At 42.0% G+C, this 22,541-nt stretch overlaps 1 protein-coding gene across 1 annotated transcript in view; it reads left to right on the top strand.

Annotated features, from left to right (window-relative positions):
* The window catches only part of crppa (CDP-L-ribitol pyrophosphorylase A), a 46,757-nt gene that overhangs the window by 19,755 nt on the left and 4,461 nt on the right, over positions 1-22,541 (top strand). The window contains exons 7-9 of the mRNA XM_037075956.1: positions 2,105-2,182; positions 2,366-2,458; positions 6,865-6,996. Of these exons, the coding sequence (XP_036931851.1) occupies positions 2,105-2,182; positions 2,366-2,458; positions 6,865-6,996 (303 nt within the window). The remainder of the gene's footprint in view (positions 1-2,104; positions 2,183-2,365; positions 2,459-6,864; positions 6,997-22,541) is intronic.

Raw genomic sequence — 22,541 nt, 5'->3', positions numbered from 1 at the left:
ACTCACCTCCCCTGTGTTCCCTTTCCTTATCGCTAATCCTTTTATGTTGATGTATGATAACATTTTCATATCCGGGCCAGATCAAAGATGGTCCACATTTACAGACTCATTTATCAGCTTAAAGAGGGTTTTTAATGATTAACCTCCACCTGTAAGTGGGCCTTCGTTTAGACAGCAAGGAGTAACACCACGGCAAAGAGCTTTTTTGTCTGTCAGCCACTGATGATAAGTCATGCGTTCTGATTTGTGCTCACAATTTACAAAAGTTTACTCACCGGATGCTTTTTTTAAGGGTACAGACTTGACCTTTAAATGAGGTGAATGTGCACCAGTGGTAAGTGTTGCTGTAGCTCATGTTAGTTTCCCATCTTGATGTCAAAACGGTCTCAAATATTAAATAAAGTTAATACAACCAGATATGATGATTTCCCCTTTTGGCCCATGATTCCTCTAATCTTTCTCTCCCCTGTTGTTAAAGTCTTTCCCTGCTGCTCTTGTCTGCCAAGAAACTGACATCCTAACATTAAAGTGTTTATCGCCCATTTGTAGGATGGTAACGCTGGTCTGTCGTTTGGTCTGTTCACATCACTATGGTTAAAATATCCTCCCAAATTCAGAGCTCCCAGACGATGAAGCCTCCGAACGCTGGCGATCCTTTAACTTTATCCTCTAATTTTGTGTTACAGCTCAATTTCACTGCCCCAGATGTAACCCTGGATAATTAAATTCTAAGATAAGATGGAACTTTATTAATCCCGAAGGAAATTCTTGTGCCAGAGATTACTACAGTGGCTTTCCCCCGGTCTGAGTCACACACTGGGCCCAGTTTAAGACATTAAGAGTAATGAATATTAGTGAAATAAACAATATAAAGTAACTAAGAGTAAATGTAAAAGCTACTGCAGGTTTAGGGCTTAAAGTGTCACTTAATTTATTTGATTTTTAATATTTAAACTGTGTTGTTTGAATAAGACCAGTCCTCATTTGAATTGTTGACATTTAGTCTTTTCCTTAACATGTTTAGGATATTTAATTCATTAAAGTGGGTCACTCACTCCTGTACTGAGCCCTTAAACTTTGTTTTCCCAGTGTCCTCAGAGCGGTTTGGTCATCGAGCCTCTGTGGATTCTTGGTTCTCCAGGCCATCCCCAAATTTAAGTAAACATTCCTGCTCTGGGATTTCATGCCCAACCTGGTTTAGATCATGCCAGTTTTTCCAAACCCTGCTAATCTACATTTCGACCTGAAATGATTTTCCTCCTGAAGCCATGGGCAGTTATCTTTCAAGAGCAATTAACCCTCCAACATGTGTTTCCCATATCCATTTCACATTTCCAATTACTTTCTGTTATTTTAATGGGTAGAACAACTGTATCTCAGTGCCAGACTGGATGTTTATTTCTGTGTATATTTCCTATGTGTGTGAAATCGTAGTACCAGGCTGTAATTACAGGCATAACAACAAACATGAATGTGAAACGGACATGGTGGACACGGTGAGCTATCGTATTGCCTCATCACACTCGTACGCCAAGGCCGAAACTGAATGGAAAGATCAGGACATAAGTGTCCCGGTTCTTTGAGCAAAAAAGCTTTTACGATTCTTGGCTGTATTTGGCCTTTGACTCAATTTGCAGTGTAATGAAATTTAAGTTGGCTTGTGTCTGATCGCTGTCCCCAGCTTTTGCATATGTCAGAATTTTCCTGCCAGTTGAGGCATATAAGCCCAGAAATTATTTCTTTAAAAAAAAAAAAAGATCCCTTCCATTTGTTATAACAAGCTTCTGAAAACAGTCAGTGGAATTAAGCCACTCAAATACGTACTCCCCAAGTTTTTAGTTGTTTTTTTTTTGGTCATCCTTCTAATCATAAAATCTTTCGCAGCAGGAAAACAGGTGGTTTGTTCTCTCACACTAATAATTGAAGAAGTGGCTGAAACAAAAACCAGAAGGCTCTTGACCTCTGAGCACTGGAGTCAATCAGTCACTCAGCATCAGATGCATTAGGACCCTGGTACTGCAGCACTTGCTTTTAAGCGTTATCACTCAGGATCCTTTAACAAGCAGAACTGAATATTTAACATCAGGCTATCTCTGTCTTACAGGAGCTGGATGTCATCCAGGATCTGATGGGAGAAAACACCGGATATCTACTGAAGGAGTGGAACTTCATTCAGATTTCTGTGAGTTCCTGTTTTAGCAACGACTTTTCTGAAAAATGTCCATGTAAATATTCATGATCTGGTCTGGCTGTAGGAGTGTGTAGATGTTAGATTAAAAGCTTGGAGCACACTTCTTATCTCGCTGCTCATCGTGGGGAAAAATTCCATCTATGCTCAAAAGGTTTTGATTTCCTTTGTCCCCAGGTCAATCGTTCTGGCCTGTCTGAAGTGGAGGACTTGCTGAAGGATTTGGAAGCAGTGAATCGGGCTCTACTCCATCCGCCGGTTATCATTTGGGTGAGTTCGCACAAGGATACTGCAGACATTGTTTTACAAGAGAGGCCAAGGATGCACATGTCGTGTTCACAAACTTAGTCAGTAGTTTGGAGTACTGGAGTATGAAGGGTTTTGGTACTAGCAAGTGAGATGCCAAGTTTTGGATGTATTGGTCGTAGGCAACACCATGACTGCAGCCAGTCATATATATATACCTCATATACAGCAGCACTTTACTTTCCATCATAATTGTTTTCTGTTCTTACTTATGTTGCCTGAAGCAGTAACTGCTAATTGAGCATTATCCTGCTTACACCATGGTCACTTGCTAAAGAAAAGAAAAGTCTATTGATTTATATTTTCATGCATTTTGAGATCCAAATGTTAAGTAATTCCACAAACATTAGCTCCCCTGGCAACACATGAAGGTTTAGTTACTCTCTTGAACATCATTAAGCTCAGCTCATAGAAACTCAGCTGTTAGCCAGAGAGCTAATGTTGTGCGTGAATACACCGTTTAACAACAAGACTAGCAAGCTAGCCAACTGTGTCATTTTCCCCAGATCAATATTGAGATCAATACCCAAAACTAAAAAAATGATTTAGTAGTTCCCACAGTTTGCAGTTCAGTTATGTTCAAGAGAAAGCAGACACATGTATGGCAATATCTCCAAACTTCAGCAACTCACATCAAAACAATCTAAGTAAGAGAAAAAATACGTAATTTTAATTTGGGGTGGGGTTAGGGATTAACAAAGTTATTACAATTCATCCTGAACCAAAACATGAATATTTGTTCCAAATGTCATGGCAAATACACCAAATCTTTTTGGTTTTGCTCAAAACCACAGAAGTGAACCTAACAGTGGCTTGAGATGAAAAGTCAGGGGATCAAAGTCTGTAGGATACGTCATCTGGAGATCATGAATGTCTAGACAAAATTTCATGGCTATCCATCCGAGAGTTCTTGAGATATTTCAAACTGGACCACAATCTGTGTCAGAGTGGCCAACAAGCCACCTGAGATTGGACATCCAAGTTTGTCCCACACTCCCTACACTCCTGTTTCCATTCCTTGCTCTGAGTTGGCAGCTCACCACCGAAGAAGACTGGAAGCGTAGATGTTTGGACTCAGAGAGCTATCAAGTATCAGCTGCACAGCAACTCTGACGTTAAAAGTTACAGGGAGTAAAACTCATTTCTTGATTATAAAAACAGTCTTTAACCTGGACAAATGGATCAGTACCAGAATTAAGCTCAGCAATGACGCCAACCGAACCAGGAAAACCTGCTTTCCAATCTGTGATGTGTGTTTCAACCGAACCCCCCCCTCCAGGTTAATAAGAGCAAATGTCACACTCATTACTTATTCAAACCAATGCTTAATTGGTTGTAGGTACACCGACCTTTCACCAAAGCTGTAAGTCAACAAACTGTCGACTGTCTTCGTCACGCCAGAACAAAAGCATCTGTGAAACTCTTGGATTCTCCTTGAACACCTAGAAGTCAATAAGTGTATAAAGAGCTTGTGTAGGTCTGTGTGTTTAATATGTCTGTATCATTTCTCACACTATGAATGAACTTTTCTCTTCATGTTTTATAAAACAGACATCTGGCACAGGACAGATTCAGTTTCTTTAAGTTACATGTACTATAGGCCGAGCCAATTTTTCCCCTTTTCTTCTGCTTTTAAAAAAACGTCACCTGTAGTCCACCTCGGGTACCTTGATGAACTCTGTAGCTGTTTGGAAACCCTACACCTCCCAGGAGAGCGCTGCAGCTCGGCCTCGCTTATACACCGGCTTCAAACACCAACATCTAACAGAGTATCACTGACCTGAGAACTCAGCAGGACGAATATAAAACAAACAGATCCAATCTGAACCAAGAAACTTTTGAATATTTGCAAAAAGGTCCTGTTTATCCTCTTTTAATTTGGAAAATTGACCTCCTCAACAAGTACCCGGAAAAAAGTGCCAAAACATTTCCAGATAATACAAAACGAAATAAACTCACGGAGGCCGACAGGTCTCAATCACTGTGATGTCACGCAGCATTACTTCACTAAAGCCCCTGCTCGTATTTGTGTGAGTTGTGCTAGGTTTTCAATAAAGATTGGAACACACACACACACACACAGAAACCTGGTTTTAAAGGAGTGGACTTTCTGCCAGTTCACACAATTCCTACAGTCAACATGTTTCTGCTCTATTCTACTCCACAATTTTTCTTTCTTTTGTTTCCTGTTAATTACTTATCAATGTTATCTCCTTACATAATCTGTTTTATTTTGTTTCATTCTGTTGTTTTACAACTGTATTATGTTCTGCTGGCTCTCCTCTCCTTACTGTTGTCTCTCTCCTTGTTCTTCACATTCTGTCACCAGCATTATCTGTTCATTTATTCAGCGGTACATTTTTATAAAACACACCTCACGTTCAGGATATTTTCACCAGCAATTTCATTATCATAACAGCAGGTCGGCTGCTTGTGCAGGAAGCTTGGTAAGTGTGTAGCAGATCAAAAGCAACGTGAACAAGACAACATCGCAACAATCAGGTTCAACCACAAGTTTATCTTTATTTACAGGAGGGATGTAATGCAAAAAAATGTCTCTCTCTCTGTCAGCAGAGCATGTGTGATAGACAGTAGACTGGAGGGGAAGAGCGAGGGCGGGTTGTCCACTAGTTAATCGATCACAGATGAAGTCGTTCTCATCTGTAAAATGCTTAAATAGAACTTCAGATATACTCTGTTGGGTGTTGATATACGTGGGTGGTCCAGCCAAGTGTATGTGTGGGAAACACATTGAACATCCGATTATAGCGAAACAACGTCCCTGATGTCAAACCAAAGGAAGGTTTAAGGTTTGACGTCAAGAACGTGGATTAGATGAACAGCGTGATTGGACCACTTCTACAGTTTTTCTCTTCTGTTTTAAAATGTATTAACTCTTGTAACTGTAATTACAAGAGCTCAAATACTTAATCAAATGATTATTTTATAAATGTGAAATAAATCAGCAACACTTTGAATTTGACTTGTCATAATGATTTCATACTTGAGGATTTGTTTTGTCTCTTTTTAAACTGAACACTCTGGAATGTTGGACTGTTAGTTGTCCGTCATTTTACAGACTGATGTTTCAATTCCTGCTTATATTCTGTGTTTTTAAACCAAAACCTTAACCAATGAAAGTAAATCTCTAAAACTGATGATCCTTTGGTACAGCGCCATAAATTTCTACAATACATGATGCAGATTATATCAAACGACATACTTCGCCAAAGTTAAATGCAATTCTTTTAAAAAAAAACAGAACAAACTGCGAGTGTAACAGATCACACGGTTCCCCTTCCGTGACAATCCTGATTTCATGGTCACGTTTGAATGTGTCTGAACTGGGAAGTTGTGACTACCAGAAACATGAAGCCGCCGCTGAGTTTCACGGCTCTAAGTGATGAGGCACCAGAGTTTATCCCCACCTTTGTTTGGCCGGGGGTTGTTATTGGTTTGCACACGTACGCCCGTTATTAATCACAGGTTTGATCACATGGTAGCGATCAGTGGAGGAATAATAGGGTTTGAAGTGTAGGTGATGGCCTCGAGGGTGGAGAAGCAGACCGTTTGATGGAGGTCACTGTTTCAAACCGTCCGTGAAAACGAGGCCTTGAGCAACGAATGAACCTCTTGTCATTGATAATACAACCTCATGTCTGGTGTTGTTAGGTGTCAGAAATCTTTGTCTTTATTTTATTTTTGCTCCTGTGGCATCAGTGTTTCAATAAACTCACATGAACTAGTGGCCCGGAGGTTTAACACCTGCAAATGTGCTGAACAATCAGTCTTATGATTGAACTTCATCTGTTGACAGATCTCGTCTGATTGATATTCAAGAGTAAGTGTAATAATTACATGTTTAGAGCAGATGTCTTGACACATTTGAAACGATTCTCCCGACTAATGCGTCTTACTGCTGCAGTTTTCAAGGATGTATGACAAAATAATTGCACAGAATAAATCTCGAGTTAAGTTTCTGTCAGCAGGTCAGTTGTGGAATCAACTGAGCTTTAGATCATTTTAAGGATGACATGGTAACATGAACCAATGTTTCTGGATTATGCGGCTCTAATTGGAGAAAATAAACCCCAGAGGGCCTAAAGATTAACAACCGAATTATAGAGGCATAATATCCTCAGACAGGACTGTGTATCAAGCAGCCTCTGTTTACTTTCAGCAGAGCAGAGCTCATCTTCTCTGAACGCAGCTTTAAACAAACAGGCCTATAGAGTTGCAACATGTTTAAACGACTGCTTGAACAATGAGCTATAATTGCTCTAAAAAAGGGGTATGATTGCTGTTCTGGTAAGAGATCCTCACTATTGGCAAGCTTTTCTGATTGGGTGCGGTGGCCTTTGTTTTGATAGGTGCATTTGAGAGCTTCAGATGAGCCGTCCATCAGTGGGACAGTGGCAGAGCCAGCAGCCATCATGGACCTGGCCTCCGCAGCCAAGCTCCGAAATGTTCTCCTCTACGGCATCCAGGTTCATCAGTCAAAGGTAAGCTCTTGGTCTTACTTTGTCTTCTTCATGTTTATATTTTATGTCTTCCTAAAAGGAGAGCGCAGAGTTCCTGTGCTGTGAATGCATGTTTGAAAGAGGCCAAACAAAACAGAATGGGAAATGTCTTTCAAGTGTCTCCTTCCAACGCCTTGTCTTGCTTTTATGCTTCAGGCAAGGTTGCTGTCTTCTATCACACATCTTTATGTGCGAGTTTGTGCACACTTTTAGACAGGCTGTTCCTTTCCTCTTTTTTATGTGCAAGTAGGAATAGATGTGTGATTCAGAGAGGATGTCAACTTTTCACCCTCCACAGTGTCAGAGGACTGACAGGATGCAGAGGTGCTTTAGGTCTAAAGCAGACATGTGACCAGACATTTGGTCCAAGTCTCAAGCAAGTATTTTGTTGTTGTTGTTGTTGTTGTTGGGCAGGTCAGATCAAGGCAAGTCATTAGTTAAGATATGTCAAGTCCCAAATCAAGTCACCCCACACAGATTAAATCACACAAATATTTAGAAAATTGCCATACTAGCAGGCTGACCTATCCTTTTTTTTATTCACAATTTCCTCTCTGTCTTCACTGATTTTATCTCTCTGGTGTTAGTGGGTTGTGCTTGTGGTTTTCTCACTGTTAATTTGTAAAACACAATCAGCAAGCAGTGAAGCTGGTGCAACAGATTTTGAGCTGTAGTTGTCCCAGTAAACACACCAACCACTTAAGCTATCACAGCTCCAGTGTTAAGTTAATCCTGCAGCAAAGAATGGCTACAGAGGATAAGTGACCGTGAGATTCTACATTTCTTCTCCAGCAAAGAAAATATCTCCCCCCCCATCGCTTTAAGACTGTAAAATACTAACAGTCACTCTAGATTAGACCTAAAAAACTAAACTAGAAGCATAAAATGAACACAGAGAAGTCATTTGACCCGTCGTATCTCAAGTCAAGTCAAGTCACGAGTCGTTCACTTCCAAATCCAAGACGAGTTTCAAGTCATTTTATTCTGTCAAGTCAAGTTGCAAGTCATCGAAACACTGACTCAAGTTGACTCCAGATCACAGTGACTCTAGTCCACATCCCTGGTCAACCGCCGCATGCGTAAGCCGAACCTTCAGGGTTAAGCTTTGTCATGGGACTCCACTGTGAGGCCCGCCAAGTGTGCACTGGAGTCATCAGAGTGGATGTGGTTGACCTGAAATCCATAACTGACTCCTCAGTAATCACAGGATTATATAAAGTGGAATTATTCATCCAGCACAATGACAAACGTAAGGATTCATGCTACCAAAGCTGTCAAGTCCAATCACAACTCTTGGCCCAGATGTGCAGGGAAACCTAAGACAAATGTTGAATATTCATGGCATTGTTGGCCTTAAACATGACATCCATCATGATTTATGTCGATGACTGGCTGCAGCAGTGTGATAAATGAGGTTTCTTGGCAGCCGCATCTCTTCACAAATCATTTGTCTGTGCCTCCGGCGGGGGGATGTTTGCGCAGGTTGGGCTTATTCACTCCTGCAAAAAGAAAACGATGAGCTGAAGAAAGGGGCCCGGTCTTCTGTGGCCAAAGACTCGGCATCATTCGTCGGTCCTTGACGTCACGAGGCCCGCCTAATTAAAACGAGATGCTTAGTTTTCTCGATGGTGAGGCATGCTATTTGCTGCTGGCCCACATATGAGTTTGATTCAGCTATCGGATGTTGGACATCATGGTTTTCCCCTGAATTATGGAGACTAATGCTGTTAATTAGTCATCCTGCTTCAACTCCTCAGAAGGGAGTGGACGGAGATAATGCGTGTTTCACCATGATAAAATACTCTTCGTTATGAGATAGTGGAACAGCAGAATACAGAAAATATAAATCATTGTTAGCTCTTTGTTATAATAAAAATAATTCTTCCCAGATGGCCTTATACGTATTTGCCTGCCAACACTTCCTCTGCTGGCTGCACAGACTATATGAATATTGTGCACAAATTCTCAGTTTGTTTTATTTCTTTGGAGATCTGACAGCAGGCAATAATGCACACATAGTGAACGTTTTCAGGCAATGAATCAGCTGGATTATTGGACGATGCATTAAGTCTGTGTGGGTGGCTTGTAGTGCTTGCAAATTATTTTTCTCTTCTATCTTGTTTTTTTTGCTCAGTGTTTGTTGCCTTAACTAAAACATGAAACAACTGCCCAGTGAAACTCATAAACATCTACAATTGCACTTTGATTGTATGACCAATTATGTAACTGAATACGAGGCACAAATCAGGATTGTTTGCCATAAAAATGTAATATTTTCAACATCCAGAGGATGATTTTCAGCTTGGTCACATGAAGGCCATCCCGCTGTGTTTTCCCCACAATAAAACGGCCTGGATTACATTTTCTGTTCCCTGCAAATAAAGGTCAAGTGTTGGTGTCCTGTTTGGAAGTCTCATAATAGGGGGGAAGCACGCTGAAAACATTATTTATGCTGCCGTCCACAGTTTTATACAGATGTTCTTCCTGTGACTTTTGACAGTGCAATTTGTATCAATAAACATTCTTTCAGTTCAAATTAATTCTGCTCCGATAAAAAGATGTTTAGCTGTTTAGATTAAAAGAACTGTTTATCCATTTGAATGCAAGTTTGTGTGTGCTGATCAAAATGTTTCCTTTCTTTGTGTCTGTGGTTTTGGGCTCCACCGAACCTTGACAATGTCTCTATCAGTTTGGATACATGCAGCTTAGTAGTCCACATCAGCACAATGTTCTGGTACCTGACTTATGGAGAGTTTATGGGCTGCTCCTAAAATGTCGATTTTAGCTGCACTATTGCACACTTAAAGAATACGGGAGTAAAACATAACATAATGTAAACTTCACAACTGAGTCTCTTCACAAACTGACCTAAGCACAACTGTGAACTACTCGTGGAAAAGACTTGTGCTGACAGTCAGTCTGCTAAACAGCTTTTGAACCTGATACTGTCACAACCTCCACCACAGCCAGCCACTGTGATAACGAGTAGTTATTTTTCTAAGGTGCATTTGTATGAATATTGTTTGAAAGGTTTAATTGCTGAGGTATTTCTCACCAGCAACAAAGTCTGCTGGTGAAACATAAACACAATGTACAATCCTGAACCTTAATCTGTGAACATCTGAACTGTGTCTGTTACTGTATGTACAAATTACTACTGTACTGTAGATGTACTCCCTCATTACCACAGCTAAGGTGCCCTTGAGGAAGGTACTTAACCCAAAACTGCTCCAGTGGAGCTGCTTGGTAGCCAACGGGTCAGACTGTGGTTTTACTGGGCAGCTTCCAAGGTGTGAATATGTGGAACAGCCTGCAGCATGGAGTTCCTGCAAAGAAGCCTTGGCACTTGGCCATCCAGGGTGCAATACAGTTTGGAAATAATAGAACAAAACTATACCTTGTGGGGAAAATGTCCCAGTTCAGATCCAAAATGCTGTTATTTCACTTTCAAAGCAGTTGCACTGTTTATAGGTTCAGTGTGTTGCATTATGTGGCAGTGTGGTTGCACAACTAACACCATTTGGTTAATGTTAGGTAAGAATCATAGTCATTGTGAAAAAGTTAACAAGTTAAATACACTGAAAAACTGATGGTTGAGGTTGTGTCCTGTCAGCCAGTTATACATTTTATTGCAATCTGTGGACGTCACACTGAAGGGGCGCGACCGGGATGCTTGTATACAGTACTTGGATTTTTCAGTCTGGCTGCAGTCACTGGAAATATTTTGAATCCTGTAAACATTTTAAGAGTACATTTTCAGCACCAAAGCCCATCCTATTCCTTTGCCTCCTTGTGTATTTATTCAGGCAAGAGTCTTAATGTGATTCGATATCTGAAGTTTCTGAAGTTAGATGACAACTCAAGTTTTAATCTGAAGCCAAATTTCTGATGCCTTCAATTTGCCATCAGCAGCAAAACAAGTGATGACATCAATGCTTTCTTTATTTTTTCCAAATTTCTTTATATGAAACCTTGTTAAAGATAATCCACAATAAACTCTGAGTCCCCTTTGTTCCTCCCTAAATGATTTCATTCTCTGCTCTGACATAGCTGGTTGTTGTCACTGCACACCAGTGAGAAGAACAACTGTGGAGAACATTAGTGTCCCTGGCCTCTCGTTTTGTATCACACTGAGGAATTATTGGACGCACCCACTTCGTCGGAAAAGTACGGCCATTTGGATAATTGAATTTTAACCTGACGGTTAAAATGCATGAGCACATGGAATTGAATTTGTCCCAGAGAGGTTGGGAAAATGATCCACCTCATCGACCCTCAGTGATGTCTTTTTGGATTGAAAGCGGACTTTCTCTAACGAGGCCTGACTGCGGTTTCACATTATTCAAAGTAACACCCAATCGCCGAGGCACAATGCGTCCAGCAGTGCGTCGCCATGCATGCCACTTCGCTTCGTCAAGAGGAGAGAGTGAAATGGAGTCACAGACAATGAACAGCCGTCTCTGTGAAAGGACATGTGATCAAAGCACTTCTCTAGAGTCTTTTTCCGTTTTGTGTTGTTAGCCCTCTTAAGATGCCCACAAGCCAAACATCAGGTGCGATAATGTGTGAAAACCTCAAACCGAATCTAAAGATGCTGGCTGAGAGTATACAGAAACCGGATCCTCATAAACTGACACGATGTTGTGAAAACGGTGACGGTATATGCTATCAGTGTCTGCAGCGGCGATAGGAAGTGTCATTGGATCCCTCCTCGTACAGGGTCCTGGCGACTTGTCATCCGCTGAAAAGGGAGTTGTCACGGTGATATATGGGTGTTGTAATCCCTGCAGTGAGAGCCCTGATGTTTACCCAACCCCATATTTCCTCCTCCTCAAAGAGCCCGGACCGGGAATCCTAAACCTGAGAAGAGATTAGCCGGTCGGGAAGAAAAGAGAGGGAGAGAAAGGAGTGGAGGGAGGGGAGGGAGGAAGAAAAGAAGAGGACTCTATAGGTCTATTCTCCTCTACCTGTTCAGATCTAGGTCTGAAAGGCAGACAGGTGAAACCGTACACGACCCAGTGAAGCTCTTGCTGTGACACTCGTGGAGTTGTACCTTCGCCGGGGTCAAGGGAAATCGATGAAGAATGTCATCTCTGTGGTTCCAGCACACTCAGGACTCTTCTCAGGCTAAATCCAACAGTCGTTCATGCTGAATCAATAAGTGGTCTTAATGAGGAGGCACAGCATGGCATGAAATGAAACACGGGCGGGAAGTTTGTGCAAAAGGCTTCGGCAGACATGTTTATCTGAGTTATCTGTGCAGTACCGCCGCAACGAAGACAATCCATAGAATAATTGTTGAGATATTTCAGTTCGAACCAACGTTTTGGCATCCCTAGAACCAGAATTAGCATGTCTAAAAAAAAAAAAAAGTCTCGTAGTGAGCCAAAGTTTACAGAGTCATAAACAATCAGGTTTTTACCGCAAAGTTCCATAGATGAAACCTGGTCTTTTAGTTAATTCCCTGAAAATGAATTACGCACTCCAGGAGAATTTTCTAAATGAAGCGCCAAGGGAAAATGGTTTCTCCAGCGGTCTTCGTCTGCACTTTTTTCCTCACACTACATCTGTCAGGCGACATACAGCCGATACCTGCTCAGGTCCAACGAGGCAGACAGGTGAAACCCTACACAAGCAACTCAGGCTTTTGCTGTGACACCTATGCATTCGCACCCTGGCAGGGTCATGGGAGATCAGGGATGGCTGCCGTCTCTGCTGTCTCAGCACACTCCCGACCTCTATCTGAGTTAATCCAACAATTGTTCTCGGATGAATAAGTGACTGGTGTTATATTTTTCTGTGGTGAGTGAGGAGTGTTGGACCCTGTTGGATGTACTCATCCCTGTTTTAAAAAATGACGAACTGTCTCCGTTACGAGACAGATGTGATTAGTAAAAAAGCATTCATCATCCCCTTTGGCTCCTCTAAGTCGATAGACATGAGGAGACACTGATATTAAGTTCAGTTTAGAAGCTATGCTCAACTGAATGAGGATGAGATATCCTGTATCTCATGGATGGATGGATGGATCTCATCCTCATTCAGCTGAGCTTGGCTTCTAAACTGAATTTGACATTTCAGGAAGCAGCACAGATAAGAAATGACGTGGCATTTCATAAAGCTGTTTTTGGTTATTCCAAGATCTCTGGGAGAACCAGCAGATTTGGCGAGTCCTCCTCTCGATCCACTGCACTGGAATAGAAGTCCAATATCCACCCTGCCCTTTCACATAGTTTTCCCCTGCTGTTTGCCTAAGTACTTGTCTTTGTTCTGACAATTATGTCTTTAAACTTTATCTAAGATCCCCCTGGAAATGTGGATGAGAGTGCTTGGCTACCTCGGTGGAATCTTGACATCTCCATACAGACAGAAGCCCGCGGATCGCTCCCCTCCTCAGTGATGTATTTGTAGAGTGTTGGGGTCAGAGCCTTGGGAGAGACTCACACTGCCGCAACATGTGCAGGATATCAAGCTTGATCTTCCATGCCAAGAGTGCTCCAGATGTGTGTCGGTATGTGTGAAACTTGACCGCTGGAGTTTGGCTCAAGGAATTAGACATACCAAAGCGGTGTTTACTCAGCTTTGATTTCTTAGATTAAAAAGACCAGCGAGCGCGCTGTTTGGGCTGATGTGACTTGACGCAAGCTCTTACAGACAATTTAGAAATGACATTCCAGGAGAGAATTAGTGTTACAAACAGACCGTAGGATCTTATGGAAGATTAATGTAAGCCAGCTATACACAATTAGTTTGTAAACATTCAATCACTCAGTGTAAGAGCAAAACATACGCGTGTTTGTTTTGCCACTTGGTTTTGAGCTGTTTCTGACCACCCACAGTAGTCCTGGTTTGAGTTTTCTTCCAGGGATTATGCTTTCATTTAACAGGCCTCATCAAAGATTGTTTTTGCGGCGCTCACCTTCCTGCTCTGCTTTTGCTTTTATTTGCTGGGACCTCTCGGTAAACATGCTCGTCTGGTTGGGTGCGGTGGAAAATAGCTGCGGAATAGCACGCAGTGTATTCACACCAGAATAACACCAGATGCCCCGAAATGCTGGTAAAAGTGTAGCTGAGGATGATGAACTCATCTGCTCCTACAGTCACGTTTGTGAAGTAGAGAGCACTCAGAGGGCATGCGGCTCTGCCAAGGACAAACAAAAAAATCTAAATTACTTAATTATGGAAACATTTTAAATCCACATTTGGATCTACATGTATGTCAACACACACATTGTGGAAAAATCCTTTACAGAAATGTTTTCAGTTTTATATAATTGTGGCGTGTGCACAATTTGCAAATGATTCAGAGCCCTGACCCAGATAAAACCAACTGAATCTGTCATGTTGCTTTAGCACCACCCAAAAGCCAGTTGAAATGACCTTTTGCAGAAGAGCTCACATTTGATTTTTTTTTTTTTTTGAAGAATTTGTGAACTCACCAAAAATATGTTGTCTACCAAATCTCAGTCGATGAAAATGTTCATGGGTCAAAGGCTACAAACACAAATATACCATGATCACATTATCGAGATATTTGATCCAAATCCTCACCAAACCATAAAAATATTGCTTGATTTTAAAAATGGTGCAAGGGGTTCAACTAGTCTCCCAATTACTCAATGTGCCATACAACACTTGTCACATTCACCCATTCAGACACAGTTATACACCGATGGCAGAGGCTTCAGTGCAAGGTGTCAACCCGCTCATCAGGAGCGATACAGTCCTTCCTCTTTAAAGCACCCGGGTTATATCTCTGGCCAGCCATTCACACGACAGGAACAGCCACCGGGAGCAATTTGGGGTTCAGTATCTCGCTGAAGACCACTCCATCGTGAGACTGGGGGAAATATCGAAGCACTGACCTTTCAATTACTGTACGACCTGCTCTACCTCATGAGCCACAGCCATGAAGATACCAGTTGGCTGCATTTGGTAGTTAGGATGGTTACGTTTGAGAGGAAGCGAACGTTAGCTATAGTTTAACTCACATCTTCAGAGTCTACACAAGTACTGGAGCTGCTGGAGCTGCAGTGAAGCCACTTAACGCACAACTATAAATCAAGATTGTTTGTTGGCTCATGGCCTAGCATTCCACTAAATTTTGGAAAACTACACAGGACTGAATCAGACTAAAAGCATAACTTAAGTGGAGGTAATGACCATCTGAGTTCCCGTTGTCCTGAGGGTTCACTCGGCTGGTATAACAGAAAAACCGGCTGGTGAGTTGAGGGATTTAGGCCTCAATGCTAAAATCTAATTTCCTGCTCTGATGGAAACCCCAATTGGAGTTTTATAGTTATAAATAACCGGATTTCAAGGTAGGATTCAAGAACTTGAGTCTGGTCTTGTCTTTAATGCCCTCAAATGAATCTCACAGTCATGTGAAAATGATTTTCCTTCACAGTTTCTCGCAGCCGTCCCCTCTTGTTCTCACACTCCATCTGTCAGTCCACATGGGCCGGCTGTATCCCCCTGATGTTTAGTCTGCGGTGCGCCGATATTATGACAGCAGTACGAAAATACAGTGTTTCACCTATGTTTGTATGTTTGGCTTATAGCCTGCTGCGATTACAATCTCATGCTTGTGTTGAGGATGGAAGTGAGGGCACTAAGCCTTGGCCAGGATGTGTGCTGCTGAAAACCAGGCTGTAATAAATGTCTTGTTTTGTGGAATATCCCTGCACCTGCGCCTGACCTCAGATGGCCTGGGATACGGACTGTATTTGGCTTCCTTGGTTTTTGGTGTAAGTGATACAGTGTGATAAGTAAATGAGGCATCTGTGGAGGGTGTGTGTGCTCTTGGGGCTCTCTCACCGCATGTGGGATTTGGTATGTCCCAGTTCATAAATCCCACCCATGCCTTCATGCTTTCATACCTCCTCAACTAAAGAGCCATTCTTCTGCTTACTGTTTTGAGGTATGTCTTTCGGTGAGTTGAATTCAAACAAAGTCGTCTCTCAGCAGAGCTCGTTGAAAAAGTTCTCACTGAGGGGAACTACAGACCCCCTCGATGTCCCATTCTTAGCAGGGTTTACCTTCTCTGACGAGGGTACACAGAAAGAGAAGTCGTACATTAGACGTGACTAACAAACTGCCGTGTTTGCCCAATGGACGCCCCTAGACAGGATATTTTGGAAACCTGTGTTGAAAGAGCTTAACCAGTGTACCGTGAAAGGGTTGTGTGGCAGTGATTGTTCTCTCAATGAGGTATGAAAGGGAGTTATCAATACAAAAGTTTTGCTTTTTCTAAGGCTGGAAAGTTTGAGGGAACTCACAGCGGCAGAGCAGTAGGGTGGGATACTGACTTATTCATTTTCCTACATTACAATCCCTTTCAGATGAAGTGAGGCAGAGTGGGACCGACACGGGTATCTAAAACACAGACACTCAGGCAACAACACTAAATACCATGGCTAAATTCAATAAAACACTTTCCCTGGAGACATTTAATCTGTTAGAAGTATGAAATGATGCTAAAGTCACTGTCATCTTTGTCAGCTTCAGCTCTCAGTCTTTCCGATTGGATCCAAGCAGATTTGTGTGTTCATGGCTGAAGTTTAAGTACAAGTCTGATATAAAATGTGAAGATTGTTTAGATCCAAGACTCAGCAGTAAATATTCAAACTGACTGGATCACTCATCTCTGCTGACTTTAATGTACATTCAAGTGTCTGAGTAAACTCTGGCATGGCTGTTGGTCGTATTTCATTGATTACATCTCAGCAAATCATGGATCCTCTGTCCCTTTGTCTTCTGCTGGTTCTTGGTTTATATCTGGCTCATTATTATAGATGGAAAACAAGTAGGTTTACTGAAGTCCTGTAAGAGTAGGGTCATCTTTTGTCAGATATATTCACTGAAGCTTTCAGTGTTTTAGTCGCACAAGAATGCCAAAGAAAGTGCTTCCAAAACTTGCCAATATTTACATACTAGCTTGACAGCTGTGGGCGCTAACAATAACCACGTTCAGTGTTGCCTTTCCTCTTGATAATGTGTTTATTGCGTGTAAATGAGACATAACTCAGTTGGATGTGGTTTAGCGATGACAATGATGCCCTGCGCTTCTTTTGAGGTAGAAGGGAGAAAAATTGATTCTTTGGTTTGTTTCTTTACTTATTTTATTTCATTCTGATGATGAAATTTCCTTGTTTTATTTTCCTTTATTTAAATGATTTAAAAGCACATTAATCTCCAAGACAAGAAACAAAGGTTTTCACTGAGCTGCAAAACAAAACTAAAGGTTCCATTCTTCATATTTGGGATTTCTAGATTTCATATTTCTTATGTTCTTTCTTTATTTGTTTTTCCTTCTCTTCTCTCTTGAGTGATTGTAGACCACGAAAGCTTAAGTTGAACCGTCGCTGCATCACAATTAGGTTTTGTGATATCAGTTTACCAGCTAATACTTGCTTACCTCTTCTTCTTCTCACTTTGACTATGTATTTTGGGGGCTTTTTTGCCTTTTTTGATAGTGACAGGAAATGGGGAGACATTTGAAAGTCAGGCTGAACTGGAAAATGTGTATAAAATCCAAAAACATTTTACTGGTTATAGGTTGTTTAACCTTATCGTATTACTACTTTAACTTTTTGATGTCTTCACCAGTCTTTACTGCATCACATGAGTCTCCTATACTAGAAATAAATAGGATTTCAACATTAACATGTGTGCAACAATGGGTGCTTTAATACTTAAAATAAATACTAAGAAATGCTGCAGTACAACACAGTGAAGTAAAATTCTGGGGTATTCTTTCCTCTTTCCCATGTTAATTCTCTCCTTCTTGAACTGATCTGACAAGATGAAAATCCCCCTAAACTAGAAACAAATAAGGGTTTTCACCGAACACGAAAGCTTAATCAGCGTTCTCCACGGTCATTACTTGTACTTGTGATATTTGAGTATATTTTGCTGCTCGTTGCTTGTTTACTTCTGCCTGCTGGTGCCTCAGTCATTACGAACTCATGCTGCGAGGCCAAGTATTATTCGCAAACCCACAGATCTTTATTTCAAATTTTAGTGGACAACCCGAATTTGTCAGACTGAACTGTGGCTAAAATGTTTATAAAATGATGCACGAGACACCGAAAATATATTTCCAGCCATAAAAACACAGAGCGGTGGATTTGAATATTTCCCCTCGGTGGAACGAGCCTGTAAAGAATCTATACGATGCTGTGAGACAGAGTGAAATAACAACCTTTATTTTTCCAACCTTTGAGCTGCTTTAGGGAAAATAAAAGAGTGACACTGGTTGTTAAGGAGTAAAAGATTTAAACGCAAGACTTTCATTCGTTAATGGTCCATTTTCCCCCCTGTAGGATTTGAGTCATTCTGCCACCATTCTTCATCGTATCAAATGAGTCTCCATAGAACTGCAGCGGTGTAAAATTTGGGGCTCTAATCAGACTCCTGGACTTGCCAGTAACTGGACCTGTTGCCCCCTTTTTCTCTTCAGAGTTCAGCCCCAAGCTACTGCCTGTCTTCAATGATTCAAGAAGGGGAGTGAGGGCAGCAGGACCACAATACCCACTCAGGGACGAGCTGTCAGAAGCCCTGAAACACTATCCCCTCTCAGACCAAAGCTCCGGGTGTTTTTAGCAGTATTGTATCTCTGGGATTGAACACACAGGTCATTCGGGGAGAGTTTTTCTGAGAAATTACTTCATCTATTAAAGAGCAGAATGCTCGGTGCAGTTCATGTTAGGTGGTGGTTTTTAGCTTTTAAGACTCCCGGAGTGGAGAAGGCTGTCTGGCTTTAATGCAAGTAATGATACTGCCCTCAAGTGGATGCTCCATCTACCAGAAGCATAGCACGCTCAAGTCACAGGCAGAAATACAGTGACAGTAAAAAGTTAGGATGATGAAAAGAAGCCGTAAAAACTTTCTAAATGTTCTTGGCCACCTTGGTTATGGTAGCTGGTGTGACTCTAACAACTCTTTCCAGTTCTTTTGGCTCGGGCTCTGCGCCAAGATTTTCCATAAGCTGTTTTTCAATTAGGACCCTGCGCTCTTGGCATTTCATGAAGGGAACAGAAGTGAAAGCCCTCAGCGGCAGCGGCGGCAGCAGCAGCAGCAGCAGTCCTCGGGGCTGGGGGATCTCAGGAAAATGACAGAAGCATACAAATTGTCACTGTTAAAGGTCCTAATTGCCTGAAACCTTTGAGCTTCAAAGGTTTCAGGCTCGTCTTGTGTGGCAGGAGTGCTGCTGCGCGCCGCTCTCAGATGGAAAGGTTGATTGCAACTGTGGCATTTAAGAGTAGAGAGAGTTTGAGGATTGCTTATTGTGTGGTCCGTCGATGCGTCCCCCTCCCTCCCCCCCGTTTTGCTCTGTGTTTCAAAGACCTGTCGCCTCACGGCTTGTCAAAAAATCCTCCCTTTAAACAGTAAGCAAAAATAGAGGCTAATGATTGAAGTTCCATTCCATAAACTTGTGGCCGCAGTTTGGAATAACAAGGCTGTTGCATGTGTTTGTGCATTCGTACATATGGGACTGATTGAGGACATTTTCTCTTTTAGTGACTGCCCAGCCAAACGATTATACATCGTATTGTTTATACATTAAAACAATGTTGTCACTTGACGTCGTCAGTTGACTCGTCTGTTGGACTTGACTTTAGGTTCTTGGTGGATGAGGTAAAAAACGAAAAACTGAACACCCCTAAAGTCCCCAGAACTCTCTCCATCCATGACTCCTATCCAGTGGTATTTTCCCCTCGACACCAGTTCATATATTGTTTGCGAAACAGTCTCTATTTTTAAATGTGAAATCTGTCAGGAGAAAACTTTATAAATGCCATCCAGGCCACCAAGGGCTTTGGATGTGTCAGTAATCGATGTAGCAGACGTCGCTCTGCTGTCCGTGGAAAAGAAGTGCTTCAGAATGTAAATGTGACGCGTCCCCGTTCAATATGGCATACATTAACTGGTGATAGTCCTTCCACTAATGTGAATAAATGATGATACTTTTGGCTGAGAAATCCTTTAAGTGAGGATTTGTGGCAGTTAATCATTATGAAGTGGAAAGTGAGGTTCCTTCACGTACAATAATAGTGAAGTGAATCTCGTAAAAACTTGCTTTTAAAATGAAACAAGTGAAATATACTCCCGCTGACTGCACTTAGAGTTTTGGCTCAAGAGGGAGTTTTCTGTCTTTGGAGCCTATGGAGACAAATTCCACCCTATAAACAGGTGAGAAGCAGCTTTTAGCTTTAATAGTGCCATGAATCAGACTGGTCTTCTCACGTTTTTTTTCTCTGAAAGACTCAGTTACTCCTTCACTTTAGCTTTTATCTGGTGTCTGTCCAAATAGACACTCAGTATATACACAAATAAGTATGAGCTCAAGTATGATTTAAGCAGAAAACTACTTGTAAGTAGTTATCTATGAAAGCTTAATTTGACGTGGGAATGATCTCTCAGTAAAGTCTAGACTTGACTGAAGAGATAGAGTTGGCAGTAAGAGAGGTGTGGTTGACCTCCATCGTACACTTGCAGTTTGGTCAAGTTTAGGCAAGAAAACTACATGTTTAGGTTTAGGCAACGATTGTGGTTTGGGTTGAAATATCTTTATTTATATCTAAATATCTATGTTATGTAACTTCATGGCATGATGTACTTGACTTCTGCTTTCACACAAGACACAAACAGCAGTCTCCTGGGTGAAAGTCTTGTGCTTGTTTGATCCAAACATCCACCCCGTTCTCCACCATATATGCGCTCGGTGTTTCGTCTGACTTCCTCCTTTGCTGCTGTAATAATATCCACAGCCACTGGAGGTCGCCACCCAACAAGTCCAAGCCTGCGTTGAACTTCGCATGAGCTTTATGAACGACATAAATCAGCAACACATCCACTATTTAGTCCTCTGAATAATACGTGTTGCTGGACTCTTCAAGACGTCAATTTCCTCGTCCACTTTTGGTCCATGGTAGTTCCTGAGGGGAGATGACAAGGAAGGTGCTGTCAATTTAAGTTCATTAGAGATTTATAAATCACAGGTGAGTAGGCTCCAAATTGGATTCCTAAAACCTGCCTAAACAAGGTTTCTTAGGCTCAGCGTCTTATAAAATTGAACCTAAGCGCGCCGTCGGAGATGAAGTATAAATCTATTTTTATAGATAAGAGCCCAGTTCTGTCTGTCTCGGCACGTCCACAGTGAGATATGTTCGGCCTCAAGCGCTCGCTTTCCAGTTCCTCCATCTCTATATTCTGCTGGAGGAGACGCTGGGACAGAGCTGTGGAAAACCTTCTTAGCTGACGCTGGAGGACACATGCTGTTATGATGATGAAGATCTGGAGACATGCAAATCCCACCAGGATCACATTCCACCTCTTTGTGTTTCTGTGTGAGGGCGCACACGTACGAGCACATCAGCGTTATGAAGTGTCTCCTCGGTCTGTGCATGTGTTTCGTATGCGTGCTGCTGTCTTGTGCGACCCGACACATGTATCCCCCTCTCTTGGATGTTTGCGTGCCCAGAACAATGAGTGAGCCAGCGAGCCGCTCGTTAGCAAAAAACCTCTTTATTCATCCGGGACGGTCCTCGGTGGAAAGAGGAGACACGAGCTGAACGGCAGCAGCGCCCGGGTCAGGAGGGGTACCAGCTCTCGTCTGTCAGGAAACATCCACTGCGGCTCTTCCCTGAGCGGCGATCAATCAGTTTGCATGCTGCTCACACTCAACTCATATATATTTCAGCCTGAGAGCAGTTAGATATGCAAATGCCTCTGGAGTTTGTTGCTGTTGAGTAATTCTACCCTGTTGTCGTGCTTTTTTCCTCGACCACACTTGCAGCCTGAGTGGCAGTTGTGACTACTTAAAGCTGTGCCACGAGTCAATGAAGAGCTCAAGTCGTATTTGTGTTCCACTGTGCAAGCAACTACTTGATTTAATAACGCTGTTTTTTACGAAGCCCGATTCATATTTCAAAGGCGGCACGTATCTGGAGTGGAAATAATTCAGCGCTCGGGCTTAGACGGGCTTAAAACTTTGATCCTCCTTGGTGATCTCGACTTGCCTTTTTTTTTTTTTTTTGCTTTCTCTTATTTTCATGTGTGTTTTTTGTTCTGCGTATAAGAAAACAGACATCTGTAATAGAGTCATTAGCTGTGGTTTAATGGCTGTAGCTGTCTTCAATATTTCCCCCCCCCCAAAGTTCTCATGACTTTCCCATGCATCTCATCAATGCACTTGGGTGGTAATCAGCCAACGATCGTGCTCATCACATCTATCATCCCTGTTGGCATTTCAGCTCTCCCAAACACATGTAACGTCTCAAATACTTTCCGTGTGAAGAGGTGATTGTCTTTAGATAACGATCGGAGGAATGCTTTGATCTGATTGCTTTCAGTGTAAACAATGATAAGACGCAATCAGATTCTTCTTTTCGCTTGTAGCTCTCGAGCGATCGCTGACGAATGCGTTCCCGAGGATGTGCGTACAACGTTGTGCTATCAGGTTCGATTGTTGACTGCTTTCAGATGTACTGGCTCATCTCCTCATCGCCTCTACAACTATTGAT

The sequence above is a fragment of the Acanthopagrus latus genome, chromosome 17 (assembly GCF_904848185.1).
Source record: "Acanthopagrus latus isolate v.2019 chromosome 17, fAcaLat1.1, whole genome shotgun sequence".
Taxonomy (NCBI): domain Eukaryota; kingdom Metazoa; phylum Chordata; class Actinopteri; order Spariformes; family Sparidae; genus Acanthopagrus; species Acanthopagrus latus.
Note: the sequence above shows the minus strand (reverse complement) of the source record. Positions and strands in the feature narration are given on the sequence as shown.